Raw genomic sequence first — 21,080 nt, 5'->3', positions numbered from 1 at the left:
CTGTGTAAAGGGTGGCAAGTGCAGATATTCATATTTTACTTACCCCCATAGCCACCATATGGATATCCTCCAGCACCTGTGAGGAAATATGAGCCATAAGTACTCTCAATTATGTTTGGGACTTCTGTTACTGTGGGTGGAGTTTAGCACCATCATACTGTAGACCCAGTTTGTCATTTTTGCTTTAAGGACTGTATGATTCTCTGCCACAGTCTTGCTTCCACTCATTCGTAACCCTCATAACCTGAACCTGTGTGTATTTGCACACTAGCCATTTACAGCAGAATAGCCATAGGTGTGTGATTATCACATCCTGGCGGTATTTTATGAAAAAGCTGATTCTGTATTTCCCCTTGATATTGTTGTGTATGCACCTTTCCTAATATTGATTAATGCAGCACATCATCCATACCGGTGTGTTGACAGGATGTATAATTGTGCTTTTATGGCTGTATAAAAATGATGACAAAACACTGAGGAGCATATGGACCTCTAACATATGAACAGCAGTATAGATCAACAGCATGGGGAGAGAAAGGAGGCGCTTGGGCAGTTTTACTGCACCTACAGTAGAGTCATGATGCTGTGACCTGCTTCTGTCTCATACATACCCTGTCCATAATAACCTTGACCAAGATTTGGGTATCCCCGATACGGGTATCCCCCTGAATCATGATGACAAAGAAAAACACCTTTATTCCTGACCTATTTGCCACGATGTGATTAGCTTAACTAAATGTTAAAATGAGCTGATTTGTTCAAATGAACCTACGAAACTAAATGTTACTAGGAAGGTACTGTAGACATGCTGATAATTAAATTGCTTGGTCAGCCCCAGGTCAGTGACATGTGGTTTACCATACATAAACAGATAACGATCCAACGAATGGATGTCTGCAGGCAATTTTTTTCTGAACAGGAAATTGATGGTGCTATCTTACCGACCGAAAACAGCTATCCTAACCTTTTCCAACACTGCACAGTCCCCAGACCTACTGTACTTTGTGTGTCTACCATATATTGAACAGTACTTTGGGGGAATGGGCAAACCACTTCCATAAAAAAACAAAACATCAAAAATCAAAATATAAAATACCATGAAATGAAATCAGCTAGAAACAGGTAGCCTGACACAATATTTGAGCCTGTCAGCACTATGGATATTTAATTTGAATCTATTACCTTAAAGCATAATTGTAACATAGTGTCTGTGTTTGACCTGCATTAGAAAAGGCTTATGGTGCCAGTCTTTGTATTTCAAGTGGATGAAAATCTTTAAAGGCAATCAATAAATGTGCATCCCATTATATACTACGAATCAGCTCATGGGGATAAGCTCATGGGGATAAGAGTTTTTTATTTATACTTCTACATTGGGATGCTGATGTGTGAGATTATAATTAATAATAGCATTATTTGAGTAATTTATGAAATATTGATTTGAGAATGTCATGGGTTTCTCACACCGATTAGTCAATACCTATAAATCAAATATATATGTCAAGTGTAGTGACAGTATAAACATGTAGCAGTTTTCTTTCAAATAATAAATAATATGCATTATATGTAATATCATAAATATGTGTATTGCACATTTTTTACTATTATAAATATTTACCTGCTCCTGGTGGTTTAGGTGCTTTCCCACCTGTACCAACTCCTACACCTAAAAACATATTTTTTTCCCATCAATCCACCTGAAGTCAGAGTATAGTACCTCTTAGCAGAGTATAGTACCTCTTAGCACACAAACAGCACACAGTGCTGTGAACACCATTTAATGCCCAAGTCAAAGTTAGATTTAGCACAATTAAATAACAAAAAAATATGATACATCCAGTTATTTGTTTGTATGTACTCAAATACATCTCAATTAAATTAACCACATAAAATAACAAAAACATATAAACATAAATCCTCTTACCACCGGGTTGCTGCACCCCTACGGCAACTACATGGAAGAAAAAAGAAAGTTGTCATCAGCAAACACAGTTAATCTATTGTATTGTCTAAATCAACAGTTTATTTGTTGAATCAATAAGTATCCATCTATAACATGAAAGAGTTCAGAGGCGTAAAGGTGTTGAGATTGCACTCACTAGGCTGGCCCTGGCCTGTGGTACCAACTGCAAATAGACAGAGTAGTATCAATCATACTAGTTTAGATTGTATTTGATATATTGGATTGACTTAGCTTTCAGACATTTAATACTACTGAACCAATGCAACACTCTGGCAAAGAAAGTAAAGACCCAAGTCTGGTGTTGGTGTCAACATTGTGCTTACCACCAGTGGGAGTTGCAACTCCTGCTCCGCCTACAGAGACACAGACACACACAAACACACACACACAGACACAAACAAACATTATTCCCTGAGTTAGACCATATTCTTTGAGAAAACAGAAGTATGGAAACAGAAAAAAATACAGAAATTTCCCATACCAACACTTGTTCCAGCTGCAACAGATAACCAGCAACACATGTTACAGTGAATCAATGTGTTTTTGTATTGTTCCATTTTATGACTGATTACTGTTTTTCAACAACTTACCACTTGGTTGAAGAACTCCAGCACCAACTGCAAATAAGATTTGGATATATTTGTAATCCATCAGAAATATATATATATATATTTGTTTTTCTCCATAATTCACAAACAAGTGTACTTACCACCAGGTTGGACACCTGAAAAAACAGGTCAAAAGCAAAGAAAAAATTGACAATTAGAGTTATATTACAACCACATTCAGAAGCAGTAGGTAAGTAGTTCTACACAACATTAAGAAATTATTTAGGCACTGTTAGTGTTTACAAACACTGTAATGACACAATTAATGACTGAATGAACACACAAATGAATGATAGAACGAATGAATGAACGAACAAAACAGTACAACAGTTAACATACAGTGACATGTAGAAAATCTGGACAAAACCACTATTATTGTAAAGAAAGGGACAATATACTGCCAAGGATATAGTGTCATTTCTTATTTTACTCTTGGTTGGAAATTTAGGACAAGTGAGCCTGACACTTTGAAAAGTAGACCTCAGATCAAATATAAAATATGATCTCCTGCTGTAGATTTTATGAAAGAAAAGGTCATGAAAGAAATGGAAAAGTGAAGGTGTAAACTGTAGTAAACCAAACACCATCTCTGCAAACAGTTCTTATTTTGAAGGAAGAAAATGATCAGTTATATCAGTTTATATATAATCCAGTGTTGAACTAAGAAGGAGCGGGCACTTATCAAGCGCAGAAAGCTTCAGGTTAGTATAAGGAAAGGCGGGTACCCTGATGATATCAGTGACACATTATTAGAGGTGAGTTGCCTATAAACAAGATATTTACAATTATAGGTGTTATAGCTTAACTTCTGAATATATTCTCAACATTGTGAACATGCACAAATGTGCAATTCTATTGAATTAACTGTGTAGAATCAATGTTCACAAACATATCTATACTGTTTTGAAATATGCACATAAGCATGAAGGGCTCAAATTATATTGAAGACAAAATGTATAGCTCACGCTTTCAAAATAAAGTGCCACCATATATCAAGGGGTGTTTAAGGGTTGTTCATGCAAACACAGCATGTCTTACTGGGCTCTGGGGCCTCTGGGGCCGTGCCATTTGAGGCAATAGGTGCCGGTCCTGCCAAAAGACAACAGTTTCCAGTTTCATTCATTGCAGTTAAAAGAGAGCGCAATGTGGGGAAACTAGCAAAGGCAGAAAACATTAGGGACCATGGCACTGCCGTTTCAGAGGGAAGTAAGCTAGGGGGAAATTAGATATTGCACCATGGGAAAAAGTTGAGCTAGCGGAACAGAAATCATGTAGATTTGTTTTGGAGTATTGGGGAGAAGGGAGTGGGAGCACAGTGGGCAGAGGACTTATGGTATCATTGCCTTTTGATAACCCAAAGGTTGAGTGCATAAACCAGACAGCAGTGGTAACAGTAGAGGGGGTTAGCTTGAATGCTAAGCTCCTGTCTATTGTTGTTCAGTCTTGATGAGGTCTGCTGCAAAGATATATGTTAGAAAGCAACCAAATGGCATACTTAGAAACGTATTTTTACAGTATACAAGTAATAGGTTGGGATGTACAAATGACAATGTGTTTTTAAGAAAGGATTTTTGTTTTAAAGAACTATTGTTTATAATAGTTAATGTACCTGGCTTAAGCCCAGAAGGTTCTAGAGTTGGAGTTTTATCTGTAGAAAAGATATATTGATCACAAATGTACATGTCAGTACTGTATTTATTATAAGAAATATATGAAAGGTGAAATTACCAATTTACCTGGTTTACCAGCAAAAGGGACCCCTGTGCCAGTTGGTGCACCCCCTGCAGTGTCACCCACACCTGCCCCAGGTGTGGCCACTGGCACTGGAACACCCACTCCACCAATGCCTGCTCCCTCTGGCACGCCTGAGGGGCACAAGGTGAGGAAGACAGGTAGACAGAGCAGGTGTAAAAGTGTATGTGGCCATACACTTTTACATTTCTTATATACATTTTGTATATATATATAAGATACAGCTGAAACTATTTTTGTGTTGTGGAAAGATCATGGAAAGTATATGTACAGACTGGCTGGCATTGACATACTAGTTTAAAGAAATATGATACTGTACATACATACCATATTTGGGCGGTTTAACTCCACCAGGATATCCTATAATGTTTAAAAAAAGGGACTTATTCACACTTATGCAAAGATGTGAAACCAATGAGGAAAGGCACATGCTTCTTTGGGATGCAAATAACTAATAATATCGTGCCTGGATTCCAGTCAGCATTCTTATGTATTCTTTTTCCTCAAACACACAATGTACCGCTTTCTAGGTTTACACCCTTGGTACAGCTAAATTAATTTTCAGTTTATACACAGTTTAGTAGCTTTTAAAGATCCACCTCCAGCTCCTGCCCCTGGAACCACCCCTGCTCCTCCCAGTCCCCCAGCTCCTGGCCCTGTCCCTGCTCCTCCTGGAACACCTATGGCCAAAAGAGGACATAAATATACAGTATTTGTATATTTATATCTCAAGATGTACCTACCAAGGTTCTGTATGTGGTCTAAATTACACATACCATACTTAGCAGCTTTGGCTGCAGCAGAATATCCTAAAAACACAAAAATTGAGTGTGTAAATCGATTTTTGCTAAAAAGACAAATGGCATTACAACTGTTTTGCATCTTGGGCCTTGCGCCTGGGTCTATACGCACACATTAGAAAAGCAAATGATGTTGTGCTACTGTACAATTAAATAGCCATAATTGTGACCATGATTTACCTCCGGTTCCTACCCCTCCAGCCCCAGTCCCAGGCACTGTTCCTGCTCCTCCCAGTCCTCCAGCCCCTGCCACTGCTCCCCCAGGAACTCCTGTGGCAGGAGTGAGGTATGATTAGACCTTTAGTTAAACATGAGCACATCATTACAGTATGGATAATTGAATGTATGTGTCATCCCTACAGTGTTAACATGATGCAGTTTTATTTACCATATTTGGCAGCTTTGGCAGCAGCTGAATATCCTGATTAGGAAAAAAGTTCAAAGAGACATACTTACTGAATGTATTCAGGTTAATCAACTTTACCTCTTGTCTTTATAGCCAAACAGAAAGATGTGTTCTATTTATCTGCATCCTATCTGTAAAATATACCTATTATTCATTGTATTCCCCACCACTATCTCTTCAGAGGTAAAAACACTGAGGATTTACCTCCAGCTCCTGGTACAAGCCCTCCTGCTCCTCCCAGTCCTCCAGCACCTAGCCCTGCTCCTGCTCCTCCAGGAACTCCTGTGGCAGGAGAGTTAGGCATGTTTAGAGTATTAGTTAAACATGAACATCAGTACTGTATAGTTAATGTACTGGTGTCAACACTACAGTACAAACAGGTTTAAACTTTTTTACATACCATATTTAGCAGCTTTGGCAGCAGCTGAATATCCTGAATAAAAAAAAGTTGTAAAATATCTTATTATATAAACAACAGATGTACATCTGATACACCTGAATACATTCAGTAAATTCAGTCATTCAGGTTTGTCAATTGTACCTCTATTGTTTATAGCCAAACACGATGTGTTCTGTTTATCTGTATATATAACGTATAACTATCTCTATAAATCATTGTATTTCCCAAATTCTATAACTTTAGAGCTAAAACAAATACCATGGTCAACACTATGATTTACCTCCAGCTCCTGGTACAAGCCCTCCTGCTCCTCCCAGTCCTCCAGCACCTAGCCCTGCTCCTGCTCCTCCAGGAACTCCTGTGGCAGGAGAGTTAGGTTTGTTTAGACTATTGGAAGACATAGTGCTAGTGTTAGCACAGTACAATGTTAGTACAGTATAGTGAATTTACTGGCGTCATTACTAGAGTTACATACCATATTTAGCAGCTTTGGCAGCAGCTGAATATCCTGAATTGGGAAAAATTATATATTGTGAGAGGGCAGACGACTTATACAGGCCTACTACGCCCTCTACTGGGGGGTAAGACGGAGTAAAGGCATCGCCAGGGTAACCATCTGAAAAGGATTGCACTAATCACTGTGTTTGTACCCTGAAAGTACGGATTGAGGCTACAAAAGGAAGAACAGAAGAACAGAGAGGGGGCGCGAGGGGATGGAACTGTTAATATATGTATCCCCAGGAATTGATGAGTGTATTGAATGCAGAATAAAAGGAGCACAACAATATAGTGTTTTCTTTATTTCGAGCCTTGTCTCTGGTTTCCTTTATTATTATGCCGTCAATGTCGTGCCGTAATATAGTGGGATGAAAACTATCGCCATACAAACGCTCACAATATTCATATAATTAAAGACAGTATTACAAAAACACAAAATATTCAGGTTAATCAACTGTACCTCTACTGTTTAGAGCCAAACAGGATGATGTGTTATCTATAATCTATCTTTATTATTAATTGTATTCTCAACATACTATCCCTTTGAGAAAAAAGTTTCAAGTTCAAACTTATTCTTTACCTCCAGCTCCTGGTACAAGCCCTCCTGCTCCTCCCAGTCCTCCAGCACCTAGCCCTGCTCCTGCTCCTCCAGGAACTCCTGTGGCAGGAGAGTTACGTTTGACTGTTAGAACACACAGTGTTAGTACAGTACAGTGTTAGTACAGTATAGTTAATTTAATGGTGTCATCACTAGAGTAACATACCATATTTAGCAGCTTTGGCAGCCGCTGAGTATCCTGAATTAGAAATTAAAGTAATAAGAGACCTTCCAACTTAATGTAAAAAGGTTTATGAACTGCATCTCTAATGCTTGTTTTCTGTGATGTGCCAAACAGGATGCAACTTTAGGTATAATTTACCTCTATTTAAGACCATGGTCGAAATTATACATTACCTCCAGCTCCTGGGACAAGCCCTCCTGCCCCTCCCACTCCTCCAACACCTGGACCAGCTCCTGCACCTCCAGGGACTCCTACACCAGTACAATAAAATAATGGATTTTTTTATCTTTACAAAACTTCAAACTTTCTAAGAGTTACAGTGTATCACTGTATTGTAGGCCATTGAGTACATTCTTACCGTACTTAGGTGGTTTTGCTCCAGCACCAGCACCATAACCATAGCCTACAAAACAGCACATTGTCAGGACCTTCGTCCTTATCTTATTTGGGCTAGTTATGCGAGTTTGCTGGTTTGAAGTTAACCTCTGCCGTTTGAAAGGTGGCACACTCACCTCCGTATCCACCCCCTGGAAGCCCCCCTGGTGCCGCCCCTGCTCCACCAGCCCCTCCTGGTACACCTAGACAGTCAGAACATGTATGTATGTATGTATGTATGTATGTATGTGAATGTGAAAGTATGTTATGTGAATATATCAATGTCAGCTATGCTTTCTAATGTACTGAAAATTATTTTTATTTTGTACCATATTTAGGAGGCTTGGCACCACCTGCACCACCTGCGTAGGCTGCGAAAAAGAAGAAAGCTTACAGATAAGATATGAAATACATCATTAACTATAATTTCATGATTATCGATATGCCGCAAACACCCAAACAAATTCCCTTGAAAATGGGAGTCATATTCTCACAAGTTGAAATTGCTTGCATGGATATATGTAGATTTTAGCCTGGGTTGACATTAAGAGTCTTCAAAAATCAGATGCTTACATCCGTATCCTGGGACAGTCCCTGGTACCCATCCAGTCCCCGCAGCAGCACCCCCACCTGGGATTCCACCTGCTCCACCTGGCCCTAGAGATGAATCAATCACAATGGTAAAAAAGGACAGTATAAGATACAGGAAGACTTCAGTTAGAATGTCAATAAAATATTGTAATGATAGGCGTAGATCTGCTGTAATTTCCAACTATTGGGCAATATATTGTGAAATAACCAAGCAGCCATACCATATTTTAAAGCCTTAGCACCACCTGGGTACCCTGAAAGTTTTTGAGAAAGATGTCAACAGAATGCAATCATTCCCTGTTTAGAATGATGATGCATGCGTGGCTACCACAGTGCTGTAGCAACAAGAAGTCTGAAGTCATTGTAATCTGATATTAGTAAAGGTAAGCATTTAAGTATTATAACAGTATAATACTGTATGTAGAGTACAGTATAAAGCTCCATGGATTACCTCCAGCCCCACCAGGAACCCCTGCTCCTCCCAGTCCTCCAGCACCTAGCCCTGCCCCTGCTCCCCCAGGAACTCCTGTCAAGATTGTGAGATTGTTTGTTGATCTTCAATATATTTAGTCACACTTCTTTTGTTCTTTTAGTGTAATCTAAGGGTATAAATGAGTAATCGTACCGTATTTGGGAGGTTTAACCCCAGCCCCCCCTGGCACCCCTCCAAAGCCCCCCTGTCCTGCACCACCTGGGACACCTAAGCAGAAAGATCCAGAGCTTTATTGTGCAGTCAATCATATATTTATTTTTGACAGTCAATTTGGTTTCAAAAAGGAAATCTTACCAAACCTAGAAGGTATCCCACCACCTCCGTACCCTGTACATGTAGATGGGGAAAAAACCCAGTCAGCACCCCAACAGAATCCCATCCAGCACCAGCCAAGTCATGCCATCAATTCACAGCACCCTTCTCTAACATCCCAAGCCTGGCCTTGGATATCCTGCACCTGGCAAGCTGTATCCACTACCACCTACTGGTGGAACAACTGCAGCCCCTTGACACACACAGGGCAGCTCGAGATTTTATAAATTGATTGTACAAACACTTTTAAATATGGAGAGACAAATGTAAGAGATTTAAGCTAGTTTAAATCAAGGGAAGTAAAAAATATTCGATTTGGACTCATTCTGTTTGGTAGATCCATGCAGTACAGCTTAGTTTAACAAACGGTCAAAGCTAGATCAGTGCTTATTGGCAACTGCCATTAGATCTCTACTGCTTGTGGCCTTGCTTGAGTTTTTGACAAATCACAATGAGTTGGTAAGTTTAGCTTTTAAAATGAGGAGGGGAGAAGGATGATTTATTGGAATGACTTTACCTCCAGGTAATACTCCACCATAACCACCCAGAGTCCCAGTTCCTGTTCCCCCAGGGACACCTTCAGAAATATATTTAAATAATACTGTAAGTGTTTATGCTGTATGCAGTAGTTTGTACAGTACTGTGTAGAACTTGTCAGAATGTCAACAAAATACTCTATATGTACCATATTTAGCAGCTTTTGCCGCAGCAGAATATCCTGCAACAAAAAAGGACAAAAATCATCCCCCATAGGGATATTGTTTACAGCTAATTAGTACCATAACAGTACCAATACTTCAAATCAAATCAATTCAATCACATTAAACACAATGATATCTGTGTGACAGAGTAACATAGTTTTTTCCAGAGGGAAGAACATGTAAGACAATGGACAACATTGTCCAGGGAGTCAGATGGCAGAGCGGTTAGGGAATCGGGCTATTAATCAGAAGGTTGCCGGTTCGTGCCAAAATGACGTTGTGTCCTTGGGCAAGGCACTTCACCCTACTTGCATCAGGGGAATGTCCCTGTACTTACTGTAAGTTGCTCTGGATAAGAGCGTCTGCTAAATGACTAAATGTAACATGTTATGTTACCTCCTTGCCCTGCCCCAGGTAATCCTCCTGCTCCTCCAGCCACCACTCCAGCTCCTGGCAAGCCTTTCAGAGATAAAAACATCAATTAAGGTTGGATGAGATACGATTAGATGCCAACATGCATCTGAATAAGGCACTTCACTAATAACATCTATGATGTAAAACTACATTTTGTAATTGAATAATTAACAATAACAGTAATGTCGCATCTCCAGATGAAATACGTATATACATTATAATATATCATATATTCAAAATGTATTTAGTTCAGGCAAATATATATTCAGTTATCTGACATGGCTAAAATGGAAAATAATGCATTGTTAACCTCCACCCCATGGTCCTCCTTGAACTCCACCTTGAACTCCACCTTGAACTCCTCCTTGAACTCCTCCTTGAACTCCTCCTTGAACTCCACCACCTGGGCCACCTTCAAAACAGATGTTTTATTAACAGTATGCTACTCTGATAGACCTTCTCCATGCACTTAAATAAACTACTCTGTCTACCTTGAGGAAAACTTTGCGCAGGGTTATGAACTGGCTTACTTTATCCCTTATCTTGGGTTTTACATTTGCAGTGTAGTTCTGCAAACAATTATTCAAAAGATGCGTAACGTCAGTCTAGTCTCAGAAGCCTTACTGTATGTTAATGTAATATTTACCATATTTAGCAGCTTTAGCCTGCGCCTGGGAGATACCTTGTGTGCCCACCCCTATAGATGGTGAAGAAAGCTTAGACAAAGGAGTGCAGTTTTGCAGGGAGCCTATGTATTTATGTGTGCATGTGTGTATTCCTCACATACATACCAGTTCCAACAGGGTAGCCTGGCCTGGACCCAGGACCCCCTTTCCCTCCTGGAAGACCTACTCCACCACCAAAGCCCCCATAACCTGAAACAGGGAGGGGGGCGATGAAGCACGTTTCTGTTTCATTCTACTTCTTCCAAATACACACACACACACACAAACAGAAATACTCAGTGATTCACATGTGGAAATGAAATTTTTACCAAAGGGAAGTTTGCCTCCTCCAGGTTTTGCTCCATAGCCTCCTGTGGAGATTAAACAGGCAAACAACATTAGTAAAGCAGACAAGCGCCGTATGAGTCTGACAGTATCCAGATTTAACTCTGATCATTATTCAAAATTTAAAAATAAATTGAGTGTAGCTTAGATGGTCAACAACCTTCTTGCGTGCTCTCTGGAATTCAGTTATACCAAATACCAAATATTGTTTTTGAATGGCATCCATTAAATAGACTGATTACTCAATTGTTCAAAGCTAATTTGGGTGTCAGATCCACTCAAATAAATGAAACCACATAATTGCATACCATTACATTCTGCAGTAAATGTTAACATGTCTTGTGGGTTAGAGAGTATGTGTAATTGTCAAGATTTGAGCCAAGTAGGTCACAGCTAAAGCAAGTTTGGTATTGTGGTTCATTGGCTCAATAATTGTAAAAATATATAAATTACTTGTTTCAAACAAACCAATTTTTTTAATTTAACATTTATCAGAATAACCTGACTGTCAACAAACCTTGAAATATTAACTTAACAAAGGTATAGAAATGCAATATGTTCAACTGTTTAAAAAAAAAAACATTCACAGGTATGCGTATAAAGTTCAAAAGCGCAAGGAGACAGCGCTCAAACTGATCTAAATGTAAGAGAAAAAGGAGGACGCTTGGTGGATCCACTTAATCCGCTCAGATCTTTTGTGAGAATGACAGCAGATCTGAGTGTGGTCCAAGGAGAGTTTTAACCTACAGCTGTATCTGGCAGAGTGGCACTCTTCCCTGCAAGGGACCATATATTTACAAAGCCAAAATTAATAAGGGTGTTGCAAATTGACCATTTTGGGATGTTGTTTTAGAGATGTTATGTTTCATTGTGTTTTGTAACATAGACTTTGGCATTAACTACTGTGATACACAGTGCACTTCTTGTCCATAACCATCTGCTGCACTCAGTATATGCACCTGTGTACATTGCAATGGATAAAATATTCTATTAAATGAGTATGTGTAAATTAACATCTCACATGCAAATGCACATTGAGAAGGTGGTCTTATGAAGAGAATGGGTTTGAATCAGCAAGATGACAGCTTACAACTAGGCAACAGCAAGAGTTTAGTGGGTTACATTTCTGTGGTGACAATCGTTCTTGATTGTGTTTGAAGCAACTAATGTTTGGCGCAAAAAGTAGAGGGGTTCTAATTTTGAGGTCTTCAAATGTTTTTATCAACAATATTTACAGCATAGACTAAAATGAACTCTCAGGGGTACATCCCACAGGGCCTCAAAAAGAGAACGCCTCTATCATCCCCAGCCAAATCTCAAGACAAACCCACCATACACAACCTCAGGGGAATACCCATAGAAGCGCCCGTTCATGTGAGCATTCATGTGCCCATTCACCAGGCCATTCAAATGACCGTTCATGTGGTTGTAAGGGGAGTAAGACTGCCTGTGCACTGAAGGGAAAGATACTGCAAAGCATGATCAAAAGTATTAAAAACATACCAGTTGGTCCACGCAATAGGGGTCTTTTCAACACTGGGATCTAACTTTTCCGGAATTATAAAGGTATAGATGTTGCTTGAATGATAAACATCCGAAATGACGATGACAATTGACATGTCATACATGATGTGATAATGTAACATTGGATACCTTGTGCTTTGGGTGATTTGAGTGGATATCCATGGAACACTCCTGGTTGCATTGGTCCTCCGTACCCATATCCTGAAGCAACAACATTCACAAATTAACAACATTAAGTTATCTCCCTTTTGAACAGGAGCTTTATAAGCAAAGTTGGCAAGGTTTTACCAAAACAAAAGGGGCACCCCTACCTGGTCCTCCTGGCCCTCCCTGCCCACCACCAGGCACTGCAGAGGCAAATTATCAGATAAATAAATTAAAAACATGAGGTGCTGCAATACAATACTGTAGATGGATGGATGCAAACCAGCCAAATAAATAGGCCTTGTGTTTTTCAAATGTTGAAACATGACTCATGGTTGGATGTCTTTGGTTAATCAATGCTTTATATTGTCAGATGTATATACAACACCATGGAATGAAGGATGGAATATTTTATTTAAAAAACAATAAACATTGGAATTTACATGATTTTGTGTTGAGGCCAGTCCCAGTGGCCACTCCAGGCAGAACCCCACGACCACCAAACCCTGCAGACATCAGGAACACGTTCAACACTATTTGACATGTACAGTGTACGGTGTACAGTGTATGCAATGCTTCCCATAATGACAAGCTGAATTGCAGGTGTGATTGAAAATATAATTCAGGGTAGGTCTGAGAATTTGACACACCTGTTCCTGGCACCACTCCACCTTGGTAAAGTCCAGGGACACCAACCCCTACAAGAGGGAATTAGTTGCAAGTTATTTTAACTTGGCTACCAACACTATGCACACATAGACACACGGATGCACACGTAATATTCTGTCTCTGTGTCTTACACACACCTGGCACTTTTGAAGCTTTTTTCCCTGCCCCTCCAAGCCCTCCTCCAGGTAAACCAGTCTGAGGAAAGACTGGTGCTGACAGATGAAGATAAAGGTCAGACTCAGTAACCTATTATGAAAGTATTGTGCACAAGACTGGTAAAGACAAAGAGGATAACCCCCTGTACAGTGTTGTGCTACAGTGCTGAAGGTCTTACCTCCTGCAGGAACAGAAGCTCCGCCTCCTGCTCCCCCAGGCCCCCCACCTCCACCTAGCACGGTCCCTCCAGTGCCGACTCCTGCAAACACACACACAGCTCCAAAAATTACCAAAAATTACCAAAACTGATGGGTTCATTTATCTGTCTGTGTTTACAATCCCTAGGTATGTAGTGATGAATTACTATCACTTAAATGTGAGTGCCTTGATTTTGGTGACCTTCCGCGACTAATGACAATACTGTAATACATATTGGAGAACATCTGACATGTAGTTACAAAACATGAACATAACAGGGACCTGTGGAGCTCCTGGTTCTCCTTGCACAGCTATGAAAATAGTGTGTGAAACAAGCTAATCTGCCCTCCCCCCTTTTGGTTTGTTAACAGTATAGTGCTCAAAAGCCAAATGACCAGCGCTAATCTAACCAAATCAATATGCATGGCATTTGCCTTGCTTCATCACATGCCTAATTTCCTTGGCCATGAACTGGAACAGGAAATTAGCTGACAGCTCTGCTGCAAAGGGATCTTGGCAAGGGAATCAAAAACCGTTTCACTTTATTTGTTTAACCTTTTCTTTCTATCTTCAACCTGGCTCTCAGCAAAACATGCATTGCAGTGAGATATAGACAAGGTTTGGCAACATCATGGAGAGGAATGTTGTGTTGTGTGGGGGGGAGTTATAGAATTGGCAGTTTTTTGGAACGTCTTGAAAAGAGTAATGATAATGGTTGCACAAGAGTTGTTTCATTTAGAGTCTTGGGGGCTGCCAACTAATACTTACATATGAGTCAGTCAGGATGACCTCAACTGAATACATGTTGAATACTCTAAACTAGCCTGAATGAAAATAATACACATCTACACTAAAAGCACACTGAGGTCAGGATTAACTTTTGGCCAGACTATCCTGTGCAAGTAATCTAAAATATTTCAATACCTGTCAGTCTGCCCAATATTTTTTTTTTATAGCAAATTTGTTTTAAATGTATAAGGCTGTTTATGCCCAAAGCATGCATGCAAAGCTCTTTTGTTTAGAGCTTTTTTATAATTTATTGTAATAGGTTAGAGATTTCTGTTTGTCTTACCTGCTTTGGGTGGTTTTGGACCCTTGCCACCTACGCCTAGAAAACAAGCATTTCAAGAATGTTAAAGAACTGGATGCTGTTTGGTGGAATTGCATTCCTTGCCTTCTGTATGTCCTGGATAGAGGAAGGTATGAGCGTTAGATCATCCAGTCTTGGGTGTCAGTGAGACTAACAGTGCAGCTCACCTAGACTTGGCTGCAGTCCACCAGTAGGAAGTCCTGCTCCACCGTACCCTGAATTAAAGACAAGAAGCTGGTCAATGAGGATTCAAGTTTCTGTTGATGCATATCATAGTCATGGCCGAACATCCATGTAAACATTCAAAATAATACTGGCAGTTTATGACTAAGACATTAGTTAAATTACTGTGAAGGTCGTTCAATTACTGAGATGGTAGTTAATTATGTAGATGATAAGTAAGTGAGTGAATTGTTAAATCTATACCTGGCTGTAAACCACCTCCAGGCAGCACACTACCTCCATAACCTGAAAGGAGACCAAAATATCAACCTTAATCCAATGTAAAAAAAGAAATAAAAATAGCAATGCCCATTGGAGGCCATACCTGGTTTGGGACCCTTTTGTCCACCGGCTCCAGCCCCTGGGAAGAATCCTCCAGCTCTACCTCCATATCCACCGTAGCCACCATAACCAGCTGAGAACAACAGAAACAAGAGGAAAAGTCATCAGCACACAGTTCTGTGACAATGCAGCAGTGCTAACATATTATTGTGATATCATAGCTTTAGCAGAACTGGGAGCCCATAAAGGAAAAGGCCACACTTCACCTCCAGGCTGGGCTTGAGGGTATCCGCCAGGCTGGGCTTGAGGGTATCCGCCAGGCTGAGCTTGAGGGTATCCGCCAGGCTGAGCTTGAGGGTATCCGCCAGGCTGGGCTTGAGGGTATCCGCCAGGCTGGACTTGAGGGTATCCGCCTCCAAGGCCTCCTGCTCCTAATGCGGGACCACCAGCTCCTCCATAAGGCCCAGCCCCGAGTCCACCGGCCCCCAGGTTTCCGTAGCCTCAGACGATGGAAGGAGGATGGGAGGGAAAGAAAAAGAGAGCAAGAGAGACAGCGAGGGAGAGAGTCAATAGAGTAAGAGAGAGAGAGAGAAAGAGAGAGAGAGAGAGAGAGAGAGAACACAACTGCACTGACTGGAATTGGCTTAGGTGTCAAAACATTGAGTCTTCTGTTTTTTGTCTTCTGCAAGTGGGAATGACAGGCAATGTGCCAAGTTCCAGGTCCACTCCTGGGCCCTGCTATAGTACCTACATACTTGTAAAGGGATATCATGATCAAGATTATGAAAGAATTCATGACAAAATTAATTATAGACTAAGAGGTGGGTTCTGCCACTGTGTCTGCAGTACATTACATCTACTCTATCTATAAGGCTTGCTTATATTTTTCAAACTTGGTTTAGAACTTGTATTACAATGTCTTTATAGTCTCACTCCACCATGTGTTTTTTATTTTGGTCCATAGGTCTTCTGTGGTCATGTGTTTCCGGCTGACTGCTCCAGTAGAGGGAGCACTTTGGTCACTTAGCATCAGACAACCGTAGCTATTCCTTGATGACTTCAACGGCTACAGATCTTTGCAATTCTCAGTATGTCTTTGAGAAGAAAAACGTCTTCTTTCCACATGGTAGTGATACATAAATTAAGTCATATCCCAGCTTGGGTTTCTGCTCGCTGACAAGAACAGCAGTAGACGAAGAAGAAGGAGAAGAAAAATAGAAAAAAAACAGGGAGGGGAAGTGTGGAAAGACTTCTACTGCCACCTTTGCCTCTTTGTATCTTGACCGTGCTTAATCTGCTAGTGACCTGTGTATAAACCCTTATAGACCTATCCATTGATTTACAGGCAGCGAGAGCCAAAGACAACTACAAATAATCCGTCCTTATGAACTGGAACAAAATAATGACAAGACACCCATGCCCTGGGTGTCTGGTCTAGTGGTGATGATTCAATAAAGCACATTCCTGCGGTAATTGAATAATTGTTTTCTAGCACGATGAAGCATGACCAAAACATGCCTTAGATAGCCAAGAGGCACAACCTGGATTCAGCTGGTGGAAAACGTAAGTATGGTGTTAGAGAGGATGGAGACAAAGGTTGCTGCTTCTGTTCAGTAAACACAACCATTGCAGAGCCCAGGGGAACTCTGTAGGAGAGCTGCACAGTGTAAGCCTCTGTAAACTCTGTAGAATTGTTCTGTCAGCCATGCAGAAGGCTCTGCTCTGGGCTTTCCAAGTTAGATGACATCAGGTTTTCAAGAGACCTCAACTGGTTTGTTGGAGACTGATATCTGAGGCTTTGTTCTTTAGTCTTTTCAACAGCTAAGCAGTATGAGATATTGGGGGAGGATGACCAAGTACGAGAAACCTGATGAACAAGGGAAAAGTCAGGACAGAAGGAGAGAGCGGTGCTGAAGAGACAACTGTCTATAAGGTGAAGGCAGCCATACTGGGAGAGGCTGTGGAATGCTCGGGGAGAATTGAAGGATGGAGGTGTGGGGTTTCTTTCCACAGTCAAAACAGGGCATCGGTCCTGCCAAGGCCATGGTGCGGTCAGCAAAAGCCCAGACTCTAAGCTCACCGTAGCCGGTAATCCATCTTCTAAGCATCCTCCTCTTCCTCCACCATTGCCCAATCCTCCGCAAACTGACCTTGTAGCAATAACAAAAACGACCAACTCGAAATAAGATTGATATATACTGTATTTTGGGATGGATCTTAAGGAGAGGGGGTGGGGGGACTCCCCTTACAGTATCCACCAACGGAGTAAACACAGAGGTGATGATGGGATGAAACAATTGAATTGACAAGATAAGGTCATTTGTCAGCTAAACGGTACACTCCCTAGGTCTCTGCTTTCTGAGAGACAGCCAGTCTAACTCAGCACTCTCCTCTTTTTCTAGCTTGAAATCCCAGGAGACTGAAGACCGACACAAGGAGTACTGGAATGTCTCACTGGCTGCTCAGTGAGAGAAGCACAGGTCAGTCTGAGGTTGTTTTGTGGGTGTGTGTGTGTATCTGCCTGTGTGTATCTGTCTGTGTGCAAATATCGTGTCATGTCTGTGTGAGCGCGTGCGTCAGTGTGAGTACAACAGATATGTGTGTGAGTGTTCAGTGTGAGTCCTGTCGGTCTTAGCCACGCTCAGGGTTGACCACCATCTGCAGTGCTGTGCTGTCCTGTCCTGTCCAAAACCAGCACACCCAAGCCCAACTGAGAGTCGTATATGTGTGTATGCATGTGTGTTTGTGTGTGTTTGTCTGATCCATCGGCAGACTCTCAAACCAGGTTCAAAGACCAGAGACCGTAAAGAAGTCGCTGCAGGAATTAATTTTCTCTGGCATCAACATCACTAGACACAGTTTCAATAAAACACCCACAAGAGAAATGCGAAAGTCATGCTTTTCAGGGTCAACGCAAGAGGACACACTAACATGCTCTAGACTATTGCTGGTTGGCACCTCTCCATTAATTGTATCATTGATACGAGCTCTTACAAAAGCCCTTTGTTTTCATATGTACCCAGACCTATCAGCTCAAACAAGCAGGCCTTTCTTTGAGTCCTATTATTACAGTAAGTCAGTTCACACAAACAGGCCTGTCTTGGCTCACACGTTAGTTTTTGGAAGCTCATGCGGACGTTGTTGGTTGTAATGATTTGCACACATGGAAACTCTGTGCCCTTGACCTCGAAATAGAAACAAGCTTGTTTTACTTTGGTGCCGATGCCGTTGTTCAGTCAATAGCCTCGCTGATTACTGACAGGTGGTTGATTTATGCAAGTAAAAATGGCCGCTGTTTGTCTCTTTGACACGAAGGCCATAGACAGACAGTAGGGATAATCTAAACCAAAGCACCTTTGGACAAAGAGTGACATTTTGAAAAGGTCAGACACTTTCAACACAAATACTATATTACATAGGGGAGAGAAATTACTGATGTTTCACTCCAATGCATCACATTTTCCTTCCACTTGCAACTGTGCAGTGTCACAAGGGTGATGGTTGATGACGAATTTCCATTCATAAAGGTCCTGCAGCTTTTACAGCTGTGCTCTGTGACAAGTGCACCTGAAGGTCTCTGAGGTGAAATCCAGTAAAGTGCACCTACAATTAAAGTTTTGAATGAGCAACGCGCCTTTAAACAATGATTAGATTTTTAGGGCAAATTATGTTCGGTAGAAACTTGTTCATTGTACACTGCCAAGGACTGTGTGTTGGTGGAAAACATGTAAGGAAAATATGGGCCAGTAGTTGGAAAGAACATTTGAGGTCATTTGAGGTCATGGTTTCAGTAGTATCTCTCATGTCTGGTTGAATTTAGAGTAAAACAAGGCAGGGTTATTGCAAACGTTGTCCTTTACTTTCCTTCTTTCTGCCATTCTCCCTGTTCTCCCTTTTTCCTTCTCTTGCTCTCTTTCAGTCTGGGTCACATGGATTCAATGCATCGAACTTGAGGTGTTAAAAGGAACATACAGAATAAGCCAATTGAGAGGAGACTCTCTCTGTCTCTCTCTCTGTCTCTCTCCCTTCCTCGTGACCAGCTGGGCCTGTTGAAGGGTTTAATTTAAGAGAGCGAAGAATTCCATGGCAGGCATCCACAGCAACTGAATGCAGAGGAGGTGAAAGCAGACCAGGGATTAGAACTCTGGAACGGCCCAAAAAACTCTGGAACCTTCTCTTTTCTAGCTCTGATGGAGATATGGTTCAACTGGCAAAAATGACAAGATTTGGATATGGGGGAGTCATGGTTGATTATGATTGATTGATTGATTGTTAAGAAGTCAATCAAAGCTAAAATATTTTCAGTTGATCTAACACGTACTGTTAGTGCTTCAAGTTATGTCCTACTGAAAGCCTCAACACCTCATCAGTCCTTGAATAGTCATAATTACACTCTTCACAATCCTGACAGATGACTACATGGGTATCAGATGAACAAGTCGCTGGGGTTCCAAGTTCTTTTTGTTCAATGCATTCTTAAAGAGTAGCACACAAAGAGTTGGAGGAGGACAGATGGTGACGTTAAAGCTGGAAGATGTATTACCCAGAGATGATTCCACATTGCGTGAGACAATCAGACAAGCCTGATCTCCTCTCCTCCTCCCTCTCTGGTGACCTCCCTAATCCCTTGTCACTTTCAGGTTTTCCCAAGCCATCAGTCTCTGCACATGCATGACACGTCGACTTCTGCTCATGTTGGACTGATAAAACAGACACAAACACATTCCCTCTGGCTGGTGAGAACAACTCAGCCTAATCAGGGAGCCCTTTGTTCTTTCCATCTTCCTTTCTGACATGGCCAGACAGAGGTACTGTATTGGAGCTTTGGACCCTGCCAGGCGACCCCTGAATACATGCCTTTCAGGGAGTTTGGCATGAAACAAACAAGGCTACGGTTCCATGAGCTTTCACTCAATTTGTGTCTGCAACTGTGGACCAGGGTCAAGATCGAATAAATGAAATGAAAATTGGAATGGAGGGAGTAGTTTGGCCCGCCTACAGTATCTGCTGCACTTGACTTGACACAGTCAATGACTTTATTCACTTACTTTCAGATGGGGTAGGATCATTTACTTCAGAATTGAGGTCTGCTTGTTTTGTTTACGTTGCTGCAGACTTAGGTGCTTAAACCTGACAGGGACGACATTTGTTCACGTACAAACCAGGACGTGAGTGCATAAATAAAAAAAAGAAGTGAACTGACACACTTCGAGGAGGCAAACAGCTCTACTGAATGTCTCCAATTTACGGGGCCGCTGTAAAACGATCCATTGCACTAATGTGGATTACAGCAGTGCCACCGGGCCAAGTGTGGCCCTGCCCAGTGACGTATCCTGCTGTCGGACTCCCACCGAGCCTCTCACCGAGCCTCTCACCGAGCCTCTCACCGAGCCTCTCACCGAGCCTCCCACCGAGCCTCTCACCGAGCCTCTCACCGAGCCTCTCACCGAGCCTCTCACCGAGCCTCCCACCGAGCCTCCCACCGAGCCTCCCACCGAGCCTCTCACCGAGCCTCTCACCGAGCCTCCCACCGAGCCTCCCACCGAGCCTCTCACCGAGCCTCCACAAGACCATCTGTATCACATGCCTTGCTACACATGCTTCCACGCCCCCCAAAAATTGTTAAATGCTTTTGATTGCAATGACACACATTCATACTGTGCGCATCATAATGTGTCCAGTTTGGTATG

At 41.5% G+C, this 21,080-nt stretch overlaps 1 protein-coding gene across 1 annotated transcript in view; it reads right to left on the bottom strand.

The window, feature by feature from the left end:
* Positions 1-21,080, bottom strand: part of elna (elastin a) — a 46,167-nt gene that overhangs the window by 6,929 nt on the left and 18,158 nt on the right. The window contains exons 6-55 of the mRNA XM_067246668.1: positions 15,657-15,890; positions 15,434-15,523; positions 15,313-15,354; positions 15,054-15,101; positions 14,869-14,904; positions 13,777-13,857; positions 13,580-13,654; positions 13,424-13,471; positions 13,217-13,279; positions 12,941-12,976; positions 12,759-12,830; positions 11,090-11,131; positions 10,887-10,970; positions 10,742-10,792; positions 10,406-10,507; positions 10,078-10,140; positions 9,666-9,698; positions 9,498-9,557; positions 8,963-8,995; positions 8,801-8,875; positions 8,627-8,701; positions 8,397-8,429; positions 8,158-8,241; positions 7,914-7,955; positions 7,734-7,787; positions 7,568-7,612; positions 7,383-7,460; positions 7,192-7,224; positions 7,008-7,085; positions 6,405-6,437; positions 6,210-6,287; positions 5,930-5,962; positions 5,734-5,811; positions 5,512-5,544; positions 5,304-5,393; positions 5,100-5,132; positions 4,923-5,003; positions 4,651-4,683; positions 4,308-4,436; positions 4,181-4,219; positions 3,610-3,660; positions 2,673-2,687; positions 2,554-2,580; positions 2,445-2,459; positions 2,287-2,316; positions 2,100-2,126; positions 1,925-1,951; positions 1,619-1,666; positions 612-665; positions 44-76 (exon numbers count right to left, since the gene is read on the bottom strand). Of these exons, the coding sequence (XP_067102769.1) occupies positions 44-76; positions 612-665; positions 1,619-1,666; positions 1,925-1,951; positions 2,100-2,126; positions 2,287-2,316; positions 2,445-2,459; positions 2,554-2,580; positions 2,673-2,687; positions 3,610-3,660; positions 4,181-4,219; positions 4,308-4,436; positions 4,651-4,683; positions 4,923-5,003; positions 5,100-5,132; positions 5,304-5,393; positions 5,512-5,544; positions 5,734-5,811; positions 5,930-5,962; positions 6,210-6,287; positions 6,405-6,437; positions 7,008-7,085; positions 7,192-7,224; positions 7,383-7,460; positions 7,568-7,612; positions 7,734-7,787; positions 7,914-7,955; positions 8,158-8,241; positions 8,397-8,429; positions 8,627-8,701; positions 8,801-8,875; positions 8,963-8,995; positions 9,498-9,557; positions 9,666-9,698; positions 10,078-10,140; positions 10,406-10,507; positions 10,742-10,792; positions 10,887-10,970; positions 11,090-11,131; positions 12,759-12,830; positions 12,941-12,976; positions 13,217-13,279; positions 13,424-13,471; positions 13,580-13,654; positions 13,777-13,857; positions 14,869-14,904; positions 15,054-15,101; positions 15,313-15,354; positions 15,434-15,523; positions 15,657-15,890 (2,877 nt within the window). The remainder of the gene's footprint in view (positions 1-43; positions 77-611; positions 666-1,618; positions 1,667-1,924; positions 1,952-2,099; positions 2,127-2,286; positions 2,317-2,444; positions 2,460-2,553; positions 2,581-2,672; positions 2,688-3,609; positions 3,661-4,180; positions 4,220-4,307; positions 4,437-4,650; positions 4,684-4,922; positions 5,004-5,099; positions 5,133-5,303; positions 5,394-5,511; positions 5,545-5,733; positions 5,812-5,929; positions 5,963-6,209; positions 6,288-6,404; positions 6,438-7,007; positions 7,086-7,191; positions 7,225-7,382; positions 7,461-7,567; positions 7,613-7,733; positions 7,788-7,913; positions 7,956-8,157; positions 8,242-8,396; positions 8,430-8,626; positions 8,702-8,800; positions 8,876-8,962; positions 8,996-9,497; positions 9,558-9,665; positions 9,699-10,077; positions 10,141-10,405; positions 10,508-10,741; positions 10,793-10,886; positions 10,971-11,089; positions 11,132-12,758; positions 12,831-12,940; positions 12,977-13,216; positions 13,280-13,423; positions 13,472-13,579; positions 13,655-13,776; positions 13,858-14,868; positions 14,905-15,053; positions 15,102-15,312; positions 15,355-15,433; positions 15,524-15,656; positions 15,891-21,080) is intronic.

This window comes from Osmerus mordax, chromosome 11 (assembly GCF_038355195.1).
Source record: "Osmerus mordax isolate fOsmMor3 chromosome 11, fOsmMor3.pri, whole genome shotgun sequence".
NCBI lineage: Eukaryota > Metazoa > Chordata > Actinopteri > Osmeriformes > Osmeridae > Osmerus > Osmerus mordax.
Note: the sequence above shows the minus strand (reverse complement) of the source record. Positions and strands in the feature narration are given on the sequence as shown.